Source organism: Pungitius pungitius, chromosome 2, assembly GCF_949316345.1.
Source record: "Pungitius pungitius chromosome 2, fPunPun2.1, whole genome shotgun sequence".
NCBI classification, from domain to species: Eukaryota; Metazoa; Chordata; class Actinopteri; order Perciformes; family Gasterosteidae; genus Pungitius; species Pungitius pungitius.
Window position 1 is genome coordinate 30,405,290 of NC_084901.1, and position 18,703 is coordinate 30,423,992.

At 49.3% G+C, this 18,703-nt stretch overlaps 1 protein-coding gene across 11 annotated transcripts in view; it reads right to left on the bottom strand.

Annotated features, from left to right (window-relative positions):
• tenm2a (teneurin transmembrane protein 2a) overlaps window positions 1-18,703 on the bottom strand; it is a 136,039-nt gene that overhangs the window by 16,964 nt on the left and 100,372 nt on the right. For 5 of the 11 annotated variants that reach the window (XM_062560772.1, XM_037459747.2, XM_062560768.1 and 2 more), the window contains 10 exons: window positions 14,158-14,280; window positions 12,614-12,840; window positions 11,800-11,995; window positions 9,843-9,944; window positions 9,250-9,444; window positions 7,828-8,028; window positions 6,123-6,308; window positions 5,035-5,061; window positions 1,127-1,273; window positions 477-687 (listed from right to left, as the gene is read on the bottom strand). In XM_062560772.1, the coding sequence (XP_062416756.1) occupies window positions 477-687; window positions 1,127-1,273; window positions 5,035-5,061; window positions 6,123-6,308; window positions 7,828-8,028; window positions 9,250-9,444; window positions 9,843-9,944; window positions 11,800-11,995; window positions 12,614-12,840; window positions 14,158-14,280 (1,615 nt within the window). The remainder of the gene's footprint in view (window positions 1-476; window positions 688-1,126; window positions 1,274-5,034; window positions 5,062-6,122; window positions 6,309-7,827; window positions 8,029-9,249; window positions 9,445-9,842; window positions 9,945-11,799; window positions 11,996-12,613; window positions 12,841-14,157; window positions 14,281-18,703) is intronic. The other 6 variants (XM_062560773.1, XM_037459749.2, XM_062560771.1 and 3 more) reach the window with 3 other exon arrangements.

Genomic DNA, 18,703 nt, shown 5'->3' on the forward strand with positions numbered 1-18,703 from the left:
AAACCACGTGAGTGTGTGTGTGAGTGGCTGAGCACAGCTGATACACATTTGACGAGCTACTTTCTTTTGAAACATGTCGTGCCGGCATGTGTCAGGGTATGCCAACAAGATTCAGCCCCACGGACGGCGCTTCACAGCTCCTCCAAATCTAGAGGGAATCTCGGCTACGGCTCAGGGATTTGTTGAGGTCCCGACTGCCTCTGTGAACCACGCTCAAGTCTTTTTGATATTTATGCCGTTGGATTTTAGAGCAATTTCTTACAGCACTAACTTATTAATATTCTTTTAGAAGGCATGTAACATACATTTTTGAAACTTAACTACTTCAATCTTGAATTCTGAAAAATAGAGATGAAGCTAATATAAAACAATATTGTCCTACATTTTTTGCATCATCCGCTATAGCTATCTAAGTGCCATGAATACCAATAGTAATGTTTGCATTCAGCTCGCGTTTGTGCGCTCTCCCAAAATACCTCGAGTTGAACGGGTTTTCCCCCGGGAGGACGTGTGTGCTGTCCCGTCCCACTAGCATCTTGACGCGGTCGTAGAAGGAGCGCACGCGGGGCTGGAACGTGGGGCTCTGCTGGATGACCAGGAGAGGGTCCCGGGAGCCCCGGCACAGCGGGCTGTTCTGGCACGGACTCTGGATGCAGCAGTCTGGGTCCATGCAGTCTGTTAGTCCATCTGATGGGTGAGGTGATGGTGATGTGACAGCGGCAAAGAATTCAGAAATAACAACCCTAACTGTGCTTTTTTACCATTTTTGATTCAATATTTTGATATTTTCAGAAACTACACTCATTAAAATCTATGTCTCAATTCTTTTTCCTGGTACATTTACCTATTACCAGCTAAGAGAAGCGTATGTTGAAGGGTCTTTCATTCTCTCTCCCATTATGATGAAAATAGATTATAGAGCCTGGCTAGCTTATGATTGACAGGTCTACATTGCTTCCGAAGCTGTTTACGGCGTCTCTACGTCTAACAAGACGCAGTCCATATATGGTCGCATTCTCTGACCGGTTGCAGAAAACCAATTTGGCCATAGTCAAATTACAAGATGGCGACGCCATCTCATGGCCTGAAAACCCTTTATTTCTTTTTTCCGCCCGCCCCATTTCACCTCCTTCGTTGTCCTTGTTGTCGGCGCATGAGGTCTCCATGGCAACACTGCAGCCGGAGCCCCTCCAGCCCGTCTGGCATTCACAATGCCAGCTCTGCTGTCCCATTGTGCACTGGCCGTTCCCGTTGCACAAGTTAGGACAGCCGTCTGCGAGGAGAGGACAGGAGGGGAGAAGGGGAGGATGATGGGAGAGAAGCAGGTTGATGCTTGTTTGCTTCGTCCCCAATGATTCCCAGGTAAACACGCACACTCTTAAACACACCCGCACACGCTCCAATGATAATGATAGATCAATGTCTCACTCAATTGAATAACCGCGTGGTCGCATTCTGTAAGTATTGATTGTTCAAGAATCACTTTGATTCGGCACGTCAATTTTAATGGACACCTTCCCCAACGTGTGTGCATGTGTGGACGGACCCCTTGAATCACTTACTTGATGGAGCCCAACCCGATCATTACATTCTCTCTCGCTCTCGCTCTCTTACTTATGATTCAGTGTAGGTAATGGGATTCTGATGGCCTGAGAGTAACGCTTTCTCATGAGAGAATGGGATTAAGTTCCCTTGAGTGTGTGTGTGTGTGTGTGTGTATCTGTGTGGTGGCAGTCTATGGGCTAATAAACCTTCACTTTAGTTTATGCAAAAAGCTATGCCAGAATCTGAGGCCCTGGAGCAAAGAAAGTTCTGTAACTAGCATAGCGAGGCCGCCCTCAACTCAAAGAGCGGCTTTAAGGCAGGCAAAAGCAGACATTTTATGGCCGTCTGGATGAGAACATTTGCAATTATAGAGGGCAGGACGATCTTGTCACAGTCGATTTTGGGTGGTTGTAATACCATAGGAAATGTTAAGGAAAGGTTTTGCATTCTGGAAAGTAGGCTAAGTTGCTTTTCGCATACAGTTGCATGACCTGAGCTTCGAATAAAGCTCCGTCTGAAGCGCACTAATTTACGTGTTATTTATTTCTTGGCAGGGAGCAGTGACCTCTTGGAGACTTCTGGTCCCCACGTGGTGGCCAGGCAGACAGCAGAGACTCCCAAGAATTGAATGTGTCCAACCAAGAAAAAGTCAAACATAACATAATCCCCCCTAACAACAAGAACACAAGCTATCATTCTGCTGGCTGCAGCCTCACACTGAATGGACAGATGTGAGGGTGGTATCAAACTCATCACCTAACTCTTTGGAAAAAAGCATTTTGGTGACTACTTCTCCTGTTTGCCAAGGAATTAGGGGAACTAGGTAATTTTCAATTTTTCGATGTTATTTTCCTGACTTTTTCCTATTCCATGATGGGACAATGTATTTTTTTTTAAAAAGGCCCGTTAATCACACTTTTATGGTGTGTTCGCCACGTTATAATCTATCAGGGAGATGTCTCTGGCAGCACGAAAAACCTAAAAAAAACATGTCAAAGTGATTTCCTCTTCAATAAATAAGGGAGGCGGATGGAAACCTCTTAAGTCTATCCACGGGACACAGAGGAAAAGACAGGGTTGACTGATAAAACAATACGTGCATGCACGCAGAGGCACTTACTCAAACACGCACACCCAGGACAACGCACCCTAGACATTTCCCACTCAGTAGTAGTGAGACACAGAGAGAGGGAGGACAAAACAACCCACTAAGAGATGATGAATATGAAACCATTTTCATTGAGTCCCGCTCAATAGATTAATGAACATATTTTACCTCAAGTTGCACTGTAGTATTTGGCCCTCTAACAAATCTCTGCATCAATAAAGCCTTGCATTATGAATACAAATAGCGCAATCTAAACCGAGGCAGCAGCTAAATTAAAAGGCATTTCATCCCGATTGGCTTTTTATCATATATCTCAACCGCCAGGCGATGAGGGAAAGTCAACAGAGGACTTGGGGAAAGGCAGGGCGCCATCGAGATATAACTCCTGAGAAGAGGTGAATTGTGAGTGTATCTGGGTATCTGTGGGAAGGGATGGGGGTGGGGGGGTTGTTAAGCTGAAAAGCTTAACCATGTTTCTCAGCTCAACAAGAATAATAAAATCAAAGGTTTTTTATCAGTAATTATTGCCATTTTCTGCATCAGGGGACTGCTTAGGACGCTGTATTAACAGTGAAGCTTGAATAGATTGTCCCCAAGTATTGAGCTCCGGGAACAAAGGCGGTTAGCAGTGATTGCCTGTTAAATGGAGTTGCCATTTAAAGCAGCCAAATACTTATGAAGCACCCGGACAGGACAATCCATAGCGGCCATTGATCGGCTGGGCCGGGCAGGCCGACACGAGACTCCTTTCTCTTTAATGCCAGGCGCCAGTCGATACCCCTCTCATACTAACTACAATAAAGTGGGATTTCAGAAACTATTAACTCCACCCTCCCCACTAATGTGGTTGGACTCTGATGAAATCCCCTTAAAAAGGAGAAGAAATTGCCTTGGGTTATGGGTCAGCACACACACACACACACACACACACACACACACACTCTTGTGCGTGTGTGTGTGTGTGTCAGTGGCTGTGACTGGATAGAAAAAGATACTGTGTGAGGCTCGGAGGAAAGATGAGAGAGAAAGGGAGAGAAAGGGAGAGCTCGAACTTGGAAGTTCCTGGAAGCTGAAAAGTTCCCCCGTTCTGAATGTTTCCTGCTCTGCTTTTTCTAAAAGGTCACACAGTAAAGGTCACAGCCATAAATCCCAGGCCGCTGCTCCAGAGATGGAGCGGATATCTCTGCGCTTCCCTGGAAGATAACCCTGCCCTCATCTGCTCCGCCTCCTATTCTCAAACGACCTATCTTGGAAATGATATTGATTGTTGGCGTGTTCCCCCGACCTGTCACCCCGCTTCTCTTTGCCTCCATCTGTTCTTCCTCTCTCTCTCCCCCTCTCTGTCTCGCTCTCCCGTCCTCCCTCTTTAACCCCCGCGATTCACCTTTTTGTCTCCGGGCGGCTTCTTCATAAAACAATGAGAGCTATTCCATTAAGAGCAGAAGGTGAGAGGACACTCTCAACGGCGCTCCGGGGACCCGTACTGTGAAGCAATCTGTGCCGCTCCGTGCGCCCCGACAGAGGTTGGGGCGGCTGGCCTCTCTATTAAGCATTCTCCGCAGTGCGTGTGAGACAACTCACCCCGGACCTGCGCCCTTCTCTTTACGCGCCAGTGTTTTAACCTCCGCCACGCTTCTGTTTATCTTTGTGCGATCTGACTAAACTGTTTTTTTTTTTCTTTTCTTTTCTTTTCCTTTGGAGAGGGTGGGTTTGATGGAAAAAAACGGGAAAAACCTGAAATGAATACTGTATGCTCGCTGAGTCACACAAAGACAAACGCTCGCACACAAAGTAAATGTGTTGAGACGCTCCTCCGTGGCCCCCGACTGCTGCCACAAACAGCAACACGCGCACACACTCGACACCACATTAAGGCCTCGCATCAGTGGCCTATGAAATTCACCAATTACCTCAAAACTTCTCATCATTTCCTCCTCGCGTGACAGCCGCTGTGTCTACGCGGTGACATGACTAGAATGCCCGAGCGCAGGTCGTGTGTCGATGCGTTTCCACGTCAGAAACCCCCCCCCCCCCCCCCCCCACCCGCGCGGAGAGAAGAGGAAGACGCTCACACGCATGCACATCCACACGTTCACAGCACGGCACCCCTCCACACACTTCTGACACCGCACTAGGCTCTACGGTACCCCACAGGACACATCTAGGCCCGCTGACAGCGAGCCCCTGGCAGCAGCGCACCGCTGTGAGAGGGGAGTGCGCTACGTGCAGGGGGGGGCGCCGTCGAGGCCGGGCACTCAGATCTACGCACAGATAGCACCACAGAGTCTACAGAGCCAAGCCAGGCCGGAACCCACAAATGCAGCAGCTAGCTTCTACCACCACAGGCTAGGAAACAGAAACACCAGAGTCAGATACGGTACCTGCTTTGTCAACCATGCTCCCATGGTCTGCAGGGGGAGAAAACGTGCACAAGGTAAGAGATGGGGAGAGTATTTTTTCTTTTTTTTCTTCTTCTTCTTTTTTTCAAATTCCTTTAAATGAATGCAAGCAACATCATGCAGAGCTGAAATGAACAACAGGCAAGCAGAGAAACGCTGTGTCTGGTGCTAGTGAAGTGTGCTTTACGCCAAGCTGAGGCCTGACAACTCTTTCATCTCGGGCTGATGCCGCAGTCAAAGCTGCCCTACTTTCTGATGGGGGAAATAGGGAGATCACAAACGGATATTCCCCAGTGTGTGAGTCTACATGTACACGTATGTGAGTGTGTGTGTGTGTGTATATAAATGTATATGTATATAAATATTCACACACACACACGTATCTATATGTATTCATCTATATATGTGTGTGTTTCTGTGGGTACGTACTCTGGTGTGTAGGTTTGTGTGTGTTTCGCTGTGTGTGCATGCGTGTGTTTATCAGATTGCGATTGTTATGCTTGTGGTGGCAGGAAAATGAGACTTCAAAGCACTGTGGGTGAATCACAGAAACCTGGCACTCATCCATCCAAAGTGACAGTGATGTCGTATGAGTCTGTGATTGTCTGCCATATAAAGGCACACGCACAGCGCACGCACACTGGCACAACTTTGTACACACACACACACACACACGCACTGACACACACGCGCGCGCAGTGTGAGAGAGATTGTTTTCCCAGTGAGGTGAAGAGTTTTACCTTCAATCACATAACTTTAGTGTTTCAAAGGCCAAAGAAACTAACACTCCTGGGGTCTGCAGTTGAGACGCAACCCAAAAGTGCTCTTTTGTGATCCTACCACCTCCGCTCCTCTCCTCTCTGTTCGCCCGCCACTCCTCCCCTCACCTTCTCCAGATTCCCCAAAGTCTCGCTTTTTGCCTCCCCTTCTGATTTCCACATGCGTTTAACACAGAGGAAAGGAGCTGCCAGTTTAGTCTGACTGGGTGTTGTTCTTCTTTTCTTTTACCCACGTGTTGACACAAACGCCTACAAGCGCACGCACACAAACTGACGGGGGGGGGAGCTTACCGATGGTGCAGTGCTCCCCGTTCCAGCCCTGGTGACACTGGCACTTGCCGTCCTTGCAGGTGCCGTGTTTGATGCAGAGCGGGTTGCACACCCGCTGGTCGCAGCCTGAGCCGGTCCAGCCGTCCTCGCAGCGACAGGCTCCGCCCATACACACTCCGTGGGTCCCACAGTCGACTGAGCACACCTCTGAAAGGAAACGGAGAACGATCCGTGTCACGCACACATTGTGTCAGGGCTCAAAAGTACATTTTGGTGCACTCTGACAGAATGGAGATGTGTTCTGGTGAGCACTGATTTGGTGACTTGCAGGCAAAAGGATGTCCAGATTTATTTTTATGTCAGGGTTACTTTTACCTGTTGTTGCAACGCTGACATTACCATATTGAAATGTAATCATTGAAAGGGGATGGGGGTCTAACTTGGAGATGACAGGACCCTCGGCACAGACCCCTCTGTTTTTGCAGAGCTAGAAACACAGACAATGTGCTGCCTTTACCTGTTTTGGTGGGTGCTTTGAGTCTCTTTGTAGTGCACATGCATCTCTTTGTGGTCATTTTGTGTCTCCTAGTAGTTGTTTTATACCTCTTTGTAGTGCTTCTGTGTCTCTTTGTAGTATTTTAGTGTCTCTTTGAGGTCATTTGTATCTTATTTGGCCATTTGGTGTCTCTTTGTTGTGTTTTTGTGTCATTTGTGCTTATTTTATGAGACCTCTCCGTCTGTAAGTATTTTCGAGTGTCATTTTAGAAGGAAAGACCAGGGGGGGGGGGGGGGGGGGGCGTAAGATATTGGGCCCCTGTGCCTCAGCATCCTTAGGCCTATTCCGTTATCCATCCATGACTAGGACGTGTACAAACATTCACCCGAGCTTTAAATCTTTGCTTTGACTTAATCCCCTGTGACAATTAGTCAATACACAATCAAACCTGCATCACACTCAATACATTTATCCACCGCACACCTTCACCTTTCTGAAGACAGGGTTTATTCCCTCCGCCTCTGTTTGGGGAGCGTGCTCGGGACCCCCGCGGCGCATGGGAATGCAGTATGTACAGATGTTTCGATACACACGAGGGAATCCTGACTGCAGGCGCACCTCCATTTTCTTCCTCCTATTGCCCTCATTGGCCTTGATGATGACTTGAGATTTGTCACAGATGTGATGATAAAAAGTGCCATTAAAAAGTTTTTCATTGTCTTTGGCTAAGGAATATTTGCTCTATGTGTGTAGGCTGTGTGCGTGGGTTTGTTATTTGCTTTCTGGGCTGTTAGTGGGTGGTTATACCTCATTTTCCTTCAGTGTTTTCTTGTGTTTCTGTAGCCGCTTTTTCTTTCATTTTATTTATTACAATTTTTTATACATGTTGTGTGTTGCAAATTGTATATAAAGCCAGATACAACGAAAGGTGCTGTACAAATAAAAGGTCCTCGCAGTGCCCATTACTCATTCTTAGCACCACCCTAGTAGTCGTAAAAAGTGTCATACCGTACAGTCGCTGACTGTCTATTGAGAGAGATGATTTTATACAGCCTCGACAGTAAAAAACTTGTCCCATTTTTGTAAATAATATAAAAGTCGCTGTTTCCTATTTCCCAGCAAGTTGGATTGGTTGTTGCCTTGTAGATTTCTTCCAGACAAAATGTTTAACTACTTAGCCCCCCGTATTCTAGAGGCTAGTCAGAACCCCTTTCCACCTGGGGGCCTCACCCATAGAGCAGTCAGGTCCCATCCAGTTGGGGTCACAGCTGCAGAGCCCGGTGTCCGGTATGAAGGCGCCGTGGCCGTGGCACTGGTCTGGACACTGGGCTCTGGGCAGCTCGCAGTGGAGCCCCCCCCAGCCCGGCTTACAGTGGCACTCCCCGTTCACGCAGATGCCGTTGTTGGAACATGTGGGATCTAGGCAGTCCACTGCATTGAGCCAAAGATACCAAAAAAAGAAAACAGGGGAACAAATGAACAAAAAAACGACACAAGCTAGAAAATCTGAGCTGAAGTTAAACAAAGAGACGCCACAAAGGACACATTTTCATTCCTTGTGAACACAAGACGACGACGGAACAGAAGAAAAATAGACGTATCACTAAGGCAATTAAAGCTCACAGTAATGAATAGCCCGGTCCGTAATTGCATCGGGCACAGCAGCTAACGTGCTCCGGCTCTCACTGACACGTCGGGCGGCGTGCGCGAGCCCGCCCGAGCCCTGGTGTGTAGGCGTCGACACGGAGGGGGGGAATCTGACACTGTCAGTCTGCCAGATTGACAGGCAGCTCGGAGTCTGAGCAGTGAGTGAAAACCAATTTGACAAATTACCTCCTGCCGGGGCGAAGAAGCCACCCACCCGCCCACCCTCGTCCTGGTCGCTCCCTCTCCCTCTCTCTCTCTCCTCGTCCCCTTTGTCTAAGACCCTCACCCAACCCCCTCTTCAGGCATGATTGACGCCCTCGGTTTCTGTTTGCCCGGCAGAAACGGCGGATCACAGTTATTGATTTTCATGTCGCTGGCACTCCAGGTAAATTGTTTGAGGGACTCTGCTGCGATGAATATCAGATTCGAGACCAGAAGATGAAGGGAACACAAATTAAATGGGAGAAGAGCAGGTGAAAATGCTGACCTTGTTCTCTGGCCCTGTTTCTCGACTCACTTCTATCTGTCCCTGTACTCCTTTTCTTCCCCGTGTCTTTCTTCCCCTGTCCTTATCTCCCCCCTGCGCTCTCTTCCCTCCCTACTTCTCCAGCTCTCATCGTCTTCATACGTATTCACCTCTCACCGCCCTGACTCCGCCTCCAGCTCTTATCCCTCTTTCTTTCTTCTATCTTCTGACGACAGAGAATGTGGCAGCCTGATCCTTCTTAACAAGGATCCAAAGAAGCTATTTTCATCACCTAATAAAATCTCTCATGTGTCTCTCATTCTTTATCTGTGTATATATATATATATATATATATATATAAATAAAGAGAGAGAGAGAAAACTGAGAATAAGATAATGCTACAACGAGCTGTCTGACTGGAGTATGAAGGAGTTTGGGTGTGAGTCTGGCGGCGTGTGAGGTGTGTGTTTTTCGTTGCAAACATTCAATATGTTTTTCCCTCCGCCTCGTTCAAAAGCATCGACTCCGTCTCCTCTCACCCTGTGCACAGCTCTGCCCTTTGTAGCCGATGGAGCACACGCAGTTGCCGTCGGTGCAGGTGCCGTGGCCGCTGCAGAGAGGGTCGATGCACTGCGTGACGGGGACGTCGCACTCTGGTCCCTTCCAGCCGCTGTAGCACACACAGGAGCCCTTGTCGTACTGGCCGTTGCCGCTGCACAGCACCGGGCACGCCGCTGGAGGGATGGAGGAAAGTGGAGAGTGAAGCAATTAGGAGACTTTTTTTTTAGGGATTCTCAAAGCAGCGAGAAGCCGCCCACACCTGCCTAACCCCGGCGAATAGAGCGGTTAAAGGGCTGCAGAGCGGCGATGACATAAAGAGTAATTACAGGCAGAGGTAACTAAACTATTCATCAAAGCTGCCTGTCCCAGGTGAGCACAGAGCCGGGGACACGTCGGCCGGGGGAGCTGCCATTCATCAGCAGTCGCCTTGTCTCCGGCGCCACCTAGGGCCACGCGCCACCTCGCAGCTAATGAAAACGGAGAAATGCTCTGCTCGGGCACGGAGCCCGAAATGTGGCCGCTTATCTAATTAGACGGCGGAAGCAGGGGAACTTTTGCATGCGGCTAATACCCTTGGAGCAGTCCATGCCGTGGAATCCTGGGAAGCAGTGGCACACGCCGGAATTGCACTCTCCGTTACCATGGCAATTGCGCGGGCACTCTTGCACTGAATCTGTGAGGGAGACAAGGAGACAAAGTGAGACGAAGCGAGAGAGAGAGAGAGAGAGAGAGAGAGAGAGAGAGAGAGAGAGAGAGGGAGAGAGTTGGGACGGCGGGCATCAAAGCATTCGATTAAATCATTGGCACCATTCATTCTGTACAATGCTCCAAATGGAGTGAAGGCGCTCGGAGTCTCACGGTCACGCACGCACACATCAAACGCAAGCGGCGTCCTCACAAATTCCTTACATTCCCTTTTCATTGCATTTCTCACAGTGTGAGGAATCAGACATTCTTGGAGACGCCGTTACGCATCCATCACTTCCCGCCTCGCTGTATCAGAAAATAGGAGTCTCTCCCCGCTTTGTGCTCCGACCCGTCTTCTGCTCTTTCACTCTCCCACCACTTTACTATATCCTGGCAGTTCTGCCCCGTTTTGATCGTTTAGTGCTCACTTTTTTTCTGGCTGTGTTCATGTAGGACTTCAGGGCTCCATCCACCTTCTAGTGCCTGTTAACTCACTTACAAGGACCAAAACAAGTTGGGTGGAAAGAAAAAGGAGACACTTTTGGACTCTTATCCATTCCTTCCTCCTCCACTCTTGTTTTTTTCCGATTCCACTTTTCTTACAAAAGGCATGACTCAGCCACGTTTCCTGCCTAACACTTACTCCTTCCTTTTCTGTGCTCCCTCCCCCCCCACCCCCTCCCATGGATCTAAGCCCCCATGCCTCCCTATTACCCTAATGCCAGCTTCCCTTTCATTCCCCTCTTCAGCTCCTCCTTCTCCCATCCTTCACTCCACTTCACACCATTCTGGTTTTAGCCCCCACCATAATGTCTCTCCTCCAGCTCCCCCTCTCACCATTCGCTCCAATTGTGCCCCCGCCGCCTCTGCCTCTCCCTCTCTGGACCACTCTTACCGCTGAAAGCACTCCCGCCAGATATCAACAGTGAAGGATTCTTTCCCTCGGCCTGTCTCTTTCTTTCCACCCCCCTTGTGCTCTCACACTCCTCCTCCAACACAATTCAGGTCCGAAAACCGTCTGATTTACAGGTTTATTTGGATCCATCTTTATACTTTTCACACATGCACAGACACCAAGTGATTCTACGCTCTCTGGTGTAATAAGTTGTGTTTTGTTATTGAATGCGCACCGTCAATTTATCCTACTACGTTTTGGCAAAAACACATCTTTTAAACTCACTAAGTGGTCCTGCCTACTTGACAATGTTGCTATGGGTGAGTTGCTACCGGCAACGTGGTGCACACTGTTGAGTGTTTTTTGCACCAGGCAAATGTGTAAAGTCTTTGCGGAACGGGGGGCTAAATTTTAACTGGAATTAGTCCAAGTCCTAGCAATTTAACACATCAAATGTTTGCCAGTCTTTGATAGTAGAAATGCATATGTGAAAACGAGTGGTGTCACTTGAGTAAGCAGCACTCGTCGGCGCTGGAGTTAGAGGCTGGAGTTTGAAAGCTGAAAACTCAGAGTGTGGAGGTAGAAACAATTTAGTTTACCAGACCTCCTCATCTGTGCTCGAGGATAGCGGCTCGAGGCTACAAGGACACACCTACAAACCAAATCTCGAGTCGAGTTGTGATGTAATGTAGGGACCGGGTTGTAAGGACAAAGAAGAATATTAGGGGTTAAAAAAAAAAGACAACGTTAATACTGCTGCATTGATGCATCCTTATTGTAAAAAACAAACTGCATGAATGCAATGCGGAAGCGACAGAATCAGTGTCACTGGTGATGCATAGCCTTGTCTCCCTCCTCTGTCCTTCTCCTGATTCGCTGGTGCTTGATTGAATTTGACCCTCCCGTCCTGCCCCCTTCCCAACTACGAACGCTGACTCCGTCTCACCCATGACGTTTGTGCTGAAGGAGACCGCCTCTCTCTCCCGGCCGTCGTTGTAGAAGGCAAGGTGCCAGGCCCCGGCGTCCAGGTACTGGACAAACACCGCCTCGTTGAGGACCACGGTTTGGATGCTCCTCCTCTCCCGTGGAGACTCCACCACGCTCCACTTCTCCTTGCCGTCCAGGCGCTCCATGTAGTCATACTAGAGAGAACCAAAATATCACATTTGGCTTTGACGTACTCTGCAGCACCTTCTTTCGACTAAGAAAAATGACCAATAGTCATGTGTATGCAGAAAGATTAAAATATGGGGGAAGTAAGGGTGGCGGTAAAATGCCAGATGAGCAGTGAGAATGCCACAGAGAGATATTTGAGGGATGTCACTCTACACAAAGTGCTTTCCACTGCTGCACAGTGGCATAAATTTCATGGTCTTCTACCAGCTTCGGGCCAGGGAAAAAAACCTTATCCAGATGCAATTATCCCGTTCTACAAATCAAATCTGCTGTTCACTGTAGTCTCTAATTAATAACAGGCAATAAAAGTTACATTACTGTGAAATTTAATTAAGTGTGACTCTGAAGACTAAATGAGTTTTTTCAAAAAAAAAACATTATGATGAATCACATATTAATTTTAAGATGTCCCATGGCACGAGCAAGTTTTCCTTAATCCAGTCTCCATTTCTTCTGATCAATATGAAGATAATGTGTTCTTAATGAATGGAGTTATAATTACGTGATTAGCCTGTTGCCCTAAAGGTCTAAATGCTGTGTGATCCAGAACTTGCTTGCACACTAGATCTTGTGCCAGATCTCACCTGTGCATGTGAGGGAGGAAGGCCCTTGCGGATGTACACTCCAAACAGTGCGTCCTTGCCCAGCGAGATGTTGAACTTGAGGAACTGGGGTTGTCCGAGGTGGAGAAGGGACCTCCAGAAGACTCCCGGGGGGATTTCTTGGGTCACCCGCCTCCCGACCTCGATGTTGCCCGTGTCTATGCTGCTGTTCCGGCCCGCCCACGGCCCTGGAGCGAGGGGAAAAGAAACTGCATAATCTGTGATTACGGGCATCGACGGTCAGAGTCAATAGTTGATCAACATCCGCCGCAAACGAGCTGCCATCAAAATTCATGGCCACCGAACAGAGGACGAGGACAACAGAGGACGAGCGCCATTAGCTCCGCAAACAATGCGGGCCGCGGTGTACGCCTAAAACCGGTTAGCGCCAGCGACCGGTGGGACGCAACACGATGGCTTTTGTGCGTGCGAGCCTTTGGACTGTGTGCTCTGTTGTTTTCAATAAAACCAAAGGAGCGGACTCATAGAAGCGCGGGGCAGAGCCCACAGAGAAAACAGCAGAGTTTCTGGGCCCAGACACAAAAACATTGAGAGTACGTGCGTCTGTGTGTGTGTGTGTGTGTGTGTGTGCGCAAAGTAGGAAAGAGAAGAAAAGCAGCATCATCCGGGGATCACAACACAACAGTCGTCTCATTAATACAGAACACACACACACACACACGAGCTGCAGCCCAGACCCACCTATAGAACACGCTGTGTGTGGGACACAGCCGCATTGACAAGTGAAGGAAGAATAGACAGAGAACCTCATAGTGGGCCTCAAAAGAGAGAAGTCGGCGGGGGGGGGGGGGAGACTGTGGGGGGGGCTTCTGTCTGAGATGATACAACAAGCTGGAGACAACTTAGCGGTTAAACTGCACACTGATAGCACAGCGATGACTGTGTCATGAATTATGAAGAGATGTTAGTCGTTGTGAGTTTGGTGGGGGGTGGGAGGGGGGAGGGGGGGGGGGGGGGGAGGAGGGGGAGGTGGGTGTATCTGTTGGGTTTTAGAATGTGAGGCACAGCAGACACAGCATTAGAAGAACCATAAAAGGATGAGACTGCCGCATTTGTTTGCAGGGATTCGGACAAAGTGTTAGTCTGTCCTTCAGATACTTCTTTCACCTCGGCTGTTACTGCTCCTCGGCCTCAAGCCAATTCCCCAACAACACCAAATTGGCCAAGAATATCGAGAGTATGCACAGCACCAGGATTCTGTTGGTGGGTAAAATATCAGCGGTATTAAAAAACATATTTACCACCCAACCAAGCTTTTGTGTCTTTTTGGGACAACAATAGAGATGTGTGACACAGAGGAAACACCGGGTTTGCAACACAGAGGCGATGCTTGTAAGTGGGTTAACACACTGTCTCCTGGGGTTTGAACGTGAATACCACCAGCCTCATCCTTTTCGATGGCATTCGATGGCGTTTTGCTCAAAGCTCTACATGCAGTGTCTTGACTCATGTGCGTGGGGGAGGGGGGGGAGGAGGAGGAGGGGGGTGTTTGCTGTAGTTCGTACCTCTGCCTCCAGAGGGCAGCGTGGCCACATCGCTGTTGACAGGCAAGCCGGCTCCCAGTCCGTTGTTTAACACTGGGCCGTCGGATGGCTTCAGCTGCCATGTCAGACCCAGCAGGTTGATCGCTGCACACCGAGAGAGAGAGAGGTAGAGAGAGAGGTAGAGAGAGAGAGGGGGAGAGAGAGAGAGAGGTAGAGAGAGAGGTAGAGAGAGAGAGAGGGGGGGAGAGAGAGAGAGAGGTAGAAAGGTAGAGAGAGGTAGTGAGAGAAAGAGAGAGAAAGAGAGTGAGAGAGAGACAGTTGGGAGTGTGAGGGCACATGACTTGAACAGTGGATTTTCGACAATACTGATGTGGAAAAAAAACAGCTACACTTAAAGCTCATCAAGGCAGAGAAACACAGGAGGCCGGACCTCTGAGTCTGATCTGTCATCAATACGTGCGTTTTTTATAGAACGCTGCTTTCCCACCTGTGATAAGGCATACGTGGCAGACAACCGACAGCACGAAAGAATCCGACAAAAAAACAAGACAATTCAAAACATAAGGATCCTTTTGGTTTGGGGGGGGGGGTTATCCTTCTTTTGTTGTCCCCCCCCCCCCTCCCTTCCCCATCTCCATCTCCATCTCAACCTCTCACAATCTTCTTTAAGCCTGACAGCATCTCCGCCTTTCATTTGGAGGTATTTACACCATCTCGCAGCAAGCGAGTGACAGATTGCTCTCTGAAGACATCGCTCTATGACTCCTCTCCTTTTGTCCTCGGCTGTGTCACCGCGTGCCGGTTGGGACGAGACCGCTCGGCTGCTGCGCTCACTCTTCACCCTGTCAGCTCTCTACTCTCTTTGCGCGCGTCCCTAGGCGTCCTCAGCACGCCGCACACGCCCTCGAACGCCCGGCGTGGACTATTTTCAGCCGTGGATTAACGTGTGGTCGGGGGGGGGGGGGGGGAGACACACGAGGGCCCGTCTTTGTTCGCAGTAAGGAAACAATAAGCGGGCGCTGCGTTGTGTACATACATGAACACTGATGGGCGCTATAGGGATGCGCGCCACGTAGACGCGTGCGATGCATTATGTCGGTGTTATAGCGTTGGCCCCCAAAACATGAGCCCTGTAACACCTTCAGAATCAATTCCCCTCCAATAATTCCACTTGCACTGTTTATTTTTGCAAACACAGGACAAGCAGACACACTCTCATCCAGCTACCCCCCCTCCCCCCCCCCCGAAGTCCCATCTCTCCTCCCTCCCGCTCCCCTCTATCCGTTTCTTTGTTTCTGCCCCTTTTTTAATGTTTCCTCGCTTCCCTCCCCCCTCCCTCGCTTCTGGTCAAAAGAAAGCGCTGACACCTCGGTTGACGCCCGGTCTCCGCTGTCAGCTCTTTTTTTATTTTTCAATTCGGGGCGGGGGGTGTGGGGGGGGGGGGTGGGGGTGCTGGTGGGAGAGACGGGGCGAGAGGGAGAGGAGCGAAGGACGCACAGAGTCCTTCCTCTCTCTTCTCACATGCCTCCACCTCTTGCCCTCCCCTCTCCCAGCACGCTGACCTTCATCCCCCTCCCTCTTTACTTTTAATTCCCCCCACCCTGTCTGTTTTACCTCCTTCTCCTCATCTTATCTTTTCCTGTCCTTCCTCCTAGATAACGCAGACATGCATCCGCGCACACATTCGGGCGCAACCGCGCGCAGAGATGCTATCACGGGGAGGCAGTCGATGGCAAGATAACCAATTGAATCGGCAGAAGACAGTAAGCGCGTAGTGAGTCTATTGTGGCGCCGCTCTCCATCTAGGTCATGCCCAAGAACACATCCGACAGCCCCACAGTCAGATGTGTGCGTCTGCTCATTGTGTGCGTTTGAGGGGCCACTGCACCTTCCTAAATGAGTTTTCTCTCCTGTCCTTTTCCTTCCTTCCTTCCTTCTTTTTTTTTTTTTTTTTTTTTGGTCCGTGGCTGGTTGAGAGAAGTTGACCAATAGATGGCACTCGCACTCCTTGGCGACGGGAGCACACGAGCCGCTGCTTTGTCAACAGGTTTCTTTTTGCAGCAACACAAAGAGGAGGAGAGACAAAGACGCGTAGTGTCATTCTCCTTACGAGCACCATCCTTCATTCTAACAACACTTCTGACTTTGTTAGGGTGTAATTTTAGCCCAAATAAAATCTCTGAAGTCGATGTGTTCAACATTGTGTTGCCATGATTTTAAGGGTCTTTTGGGATCATAATTGCCATAATTATTGTTTTTGAGCAGCGCTGGAAGGCTTTATAAATGCCATGCCAATGGAGACAGTCTGAATTGAATTTGACTGACGGACCCAAGGAGAACAAGAAAGTTCTTTCTGTCTTTTTACACACACACACGTGTGTACGCACATGGAAAGAACATAGAGAGACAGCTTTAACAAGCAAACCAGTTAGATTAAAAATAGATCTGTTGCTTCAAGAGTTTTTTTTATGTAATCCTGATGCATAATTCAGAGAAGCAAAGTGCTCGCTAGTATCTTCTGCAAAAGGCAGAACCTGAAACGGCAGCGGCAGCACACGTGATCATGTGACACAATAAGAGGAGAAATGGACGGGGGGGGAAGAGCACCGGGGGGGTCAAGGCCACGCGAGGGAGTCGCGTTGCACCTCGCTGCTGCGGAGGAAAGTAAAAGATCTGAGAGAATATTAAAGAACACATAAAATCCCCTGGAGAAAAGCAGGGAAAGCATCCCTGTGATGACGATGGTGATGGCGTAGAGAAGGATGAGATGAATACGGATGAAAGGAGGGGAATGAGGAACGTCTCAGAGCTAAAGGGTGCAAAATGGATTCCTGTGTGAGGGGGCTTTGTGGACGGAGTGTCCCCCCCGACTGGAAGATGTCGCATCACCCTCAACATGTTGTAACTGATCCCACTTGGTCACCGCGGCTCCTGCTCAACCCTGTCACCCGTTGAACCGGATTGAACTGCTCCTAATCGTACCAAAGGCAGGAGAATGGCACCTTGCATGCTTTCTTATGTAATTGCACACCAAGATAACACAAAGAGTACAAGTGTTTGCACACACACACACACACACACACACTTTCTTTGCCATCTTCCCTGGCCGTCCTGGTAAATGCATATTAACTGTTCTAATTCACCACTAAATTAACAACTCTGACCTCAATTAGGGCGGTAATTGTGGCGGATACGAGCCCCCCCCCGATCCTCGGCCCGGCTGCTAATTGGTTCTTCTCGACACCCGCCTCCCCTCCCCCTCCCTCCTACCTCTGGGGCTCACATTAAGCAAAACATTTGGTTGTCCAGAAACAAACTCGTGTGCGAATATATGCCGTCTCTGCGGCAAAAAGTGGTTTGTGTAACTGCTCAGCATTCAGGCCATTTGGGACGTGTGTCTTAGACTTTACAACACATTATCCACTTATGTAGTCTATAAATAAAGCGTGCTCGTCTCTCATATAGGTTTCCTTAAGGCGCTGCTTGCTGAGATCATTTAGAGTCTCAGACAGAGGGACGGGGGCGGCCGTTAGGCTGCTGCCCTTGGGGGGTCATAGACACTGAGAGACACAATTCGTCTGCTTGGCTGTGTGTGTGTGTGTGTGTGTGTGTGTCTGTATATGCGTGTGCATGCTTAAAATCGGTATTAACAACAAGTGCACACACACTGCAACCCCCCGGGGGGGACCTCCTCCGCTGATGCAACTGAACTGTAATTTACTGCAACACAAAAGGTTATGTGAGTTTTTTTCGTAGCTTCCACCTGCAAAACAGCGCCAGGAGGAGAGAAACGGCAACTCACTCAATCACGCAGCAGAAATGGCTTCCTTATTGGCACTGGGATATTGAGACGGCCCGCCGCGTAGGTGTGTGTGTGTGTGCGTGTGTGTATGTGTGTGTGTGTGACGGGGCTAAATGAAAAGAGATGTGAATCTGAGTGATGTCCTCCTTTCTGAATCCTCATTTCCTCTTCAGATATCTCCTCCACCCCCCTCCGCCCCTCCCTGCGCTTTTCTCTTCTCCTCATCAACCCACTCTGCCTCGTCTCATCCCTCCCTACCTCGGTCCTCTCCCTCTCATCGATCTGTATTAGAAACAGGATATGAGGAACTATGCTATCTTATCGCAGATCAGAGGGGGAGAGTGAATGAGCGAGGGAGAGGGGGGGTCCGCTCTGGAGGCCAAGAGACGGAGAGGCTGAAAGAAAAGGGGAGACGGGGAGAGGAGAAGAGAGGACAGCCATTTCTTTCTTTTCACTTTAATCCATCTCCTGTTTCCAACACAGCACCGGTGAAGCGCCATGGGTCTAATTGGACTAACGATCGGGCCTGGATAAGACCCGCACTAATGAATAAATGAATGAGGAAATAAGTGAATGAAATGAGCCCATGCACGCTTGATGCGGGGGGGGGGGGGGTGCAAACGCAAAGAATAGAACCTCAAAACTTCAGGTAGACGGACAGAAAGTCACAGGAGGAGGAGGACGTTGGTGTTTCATATGACCGGGCTGGCGCCCATGACCCATTTATCCCTCCGGTGCAGATGGCAGCGCACCTTGCGCCGCCCT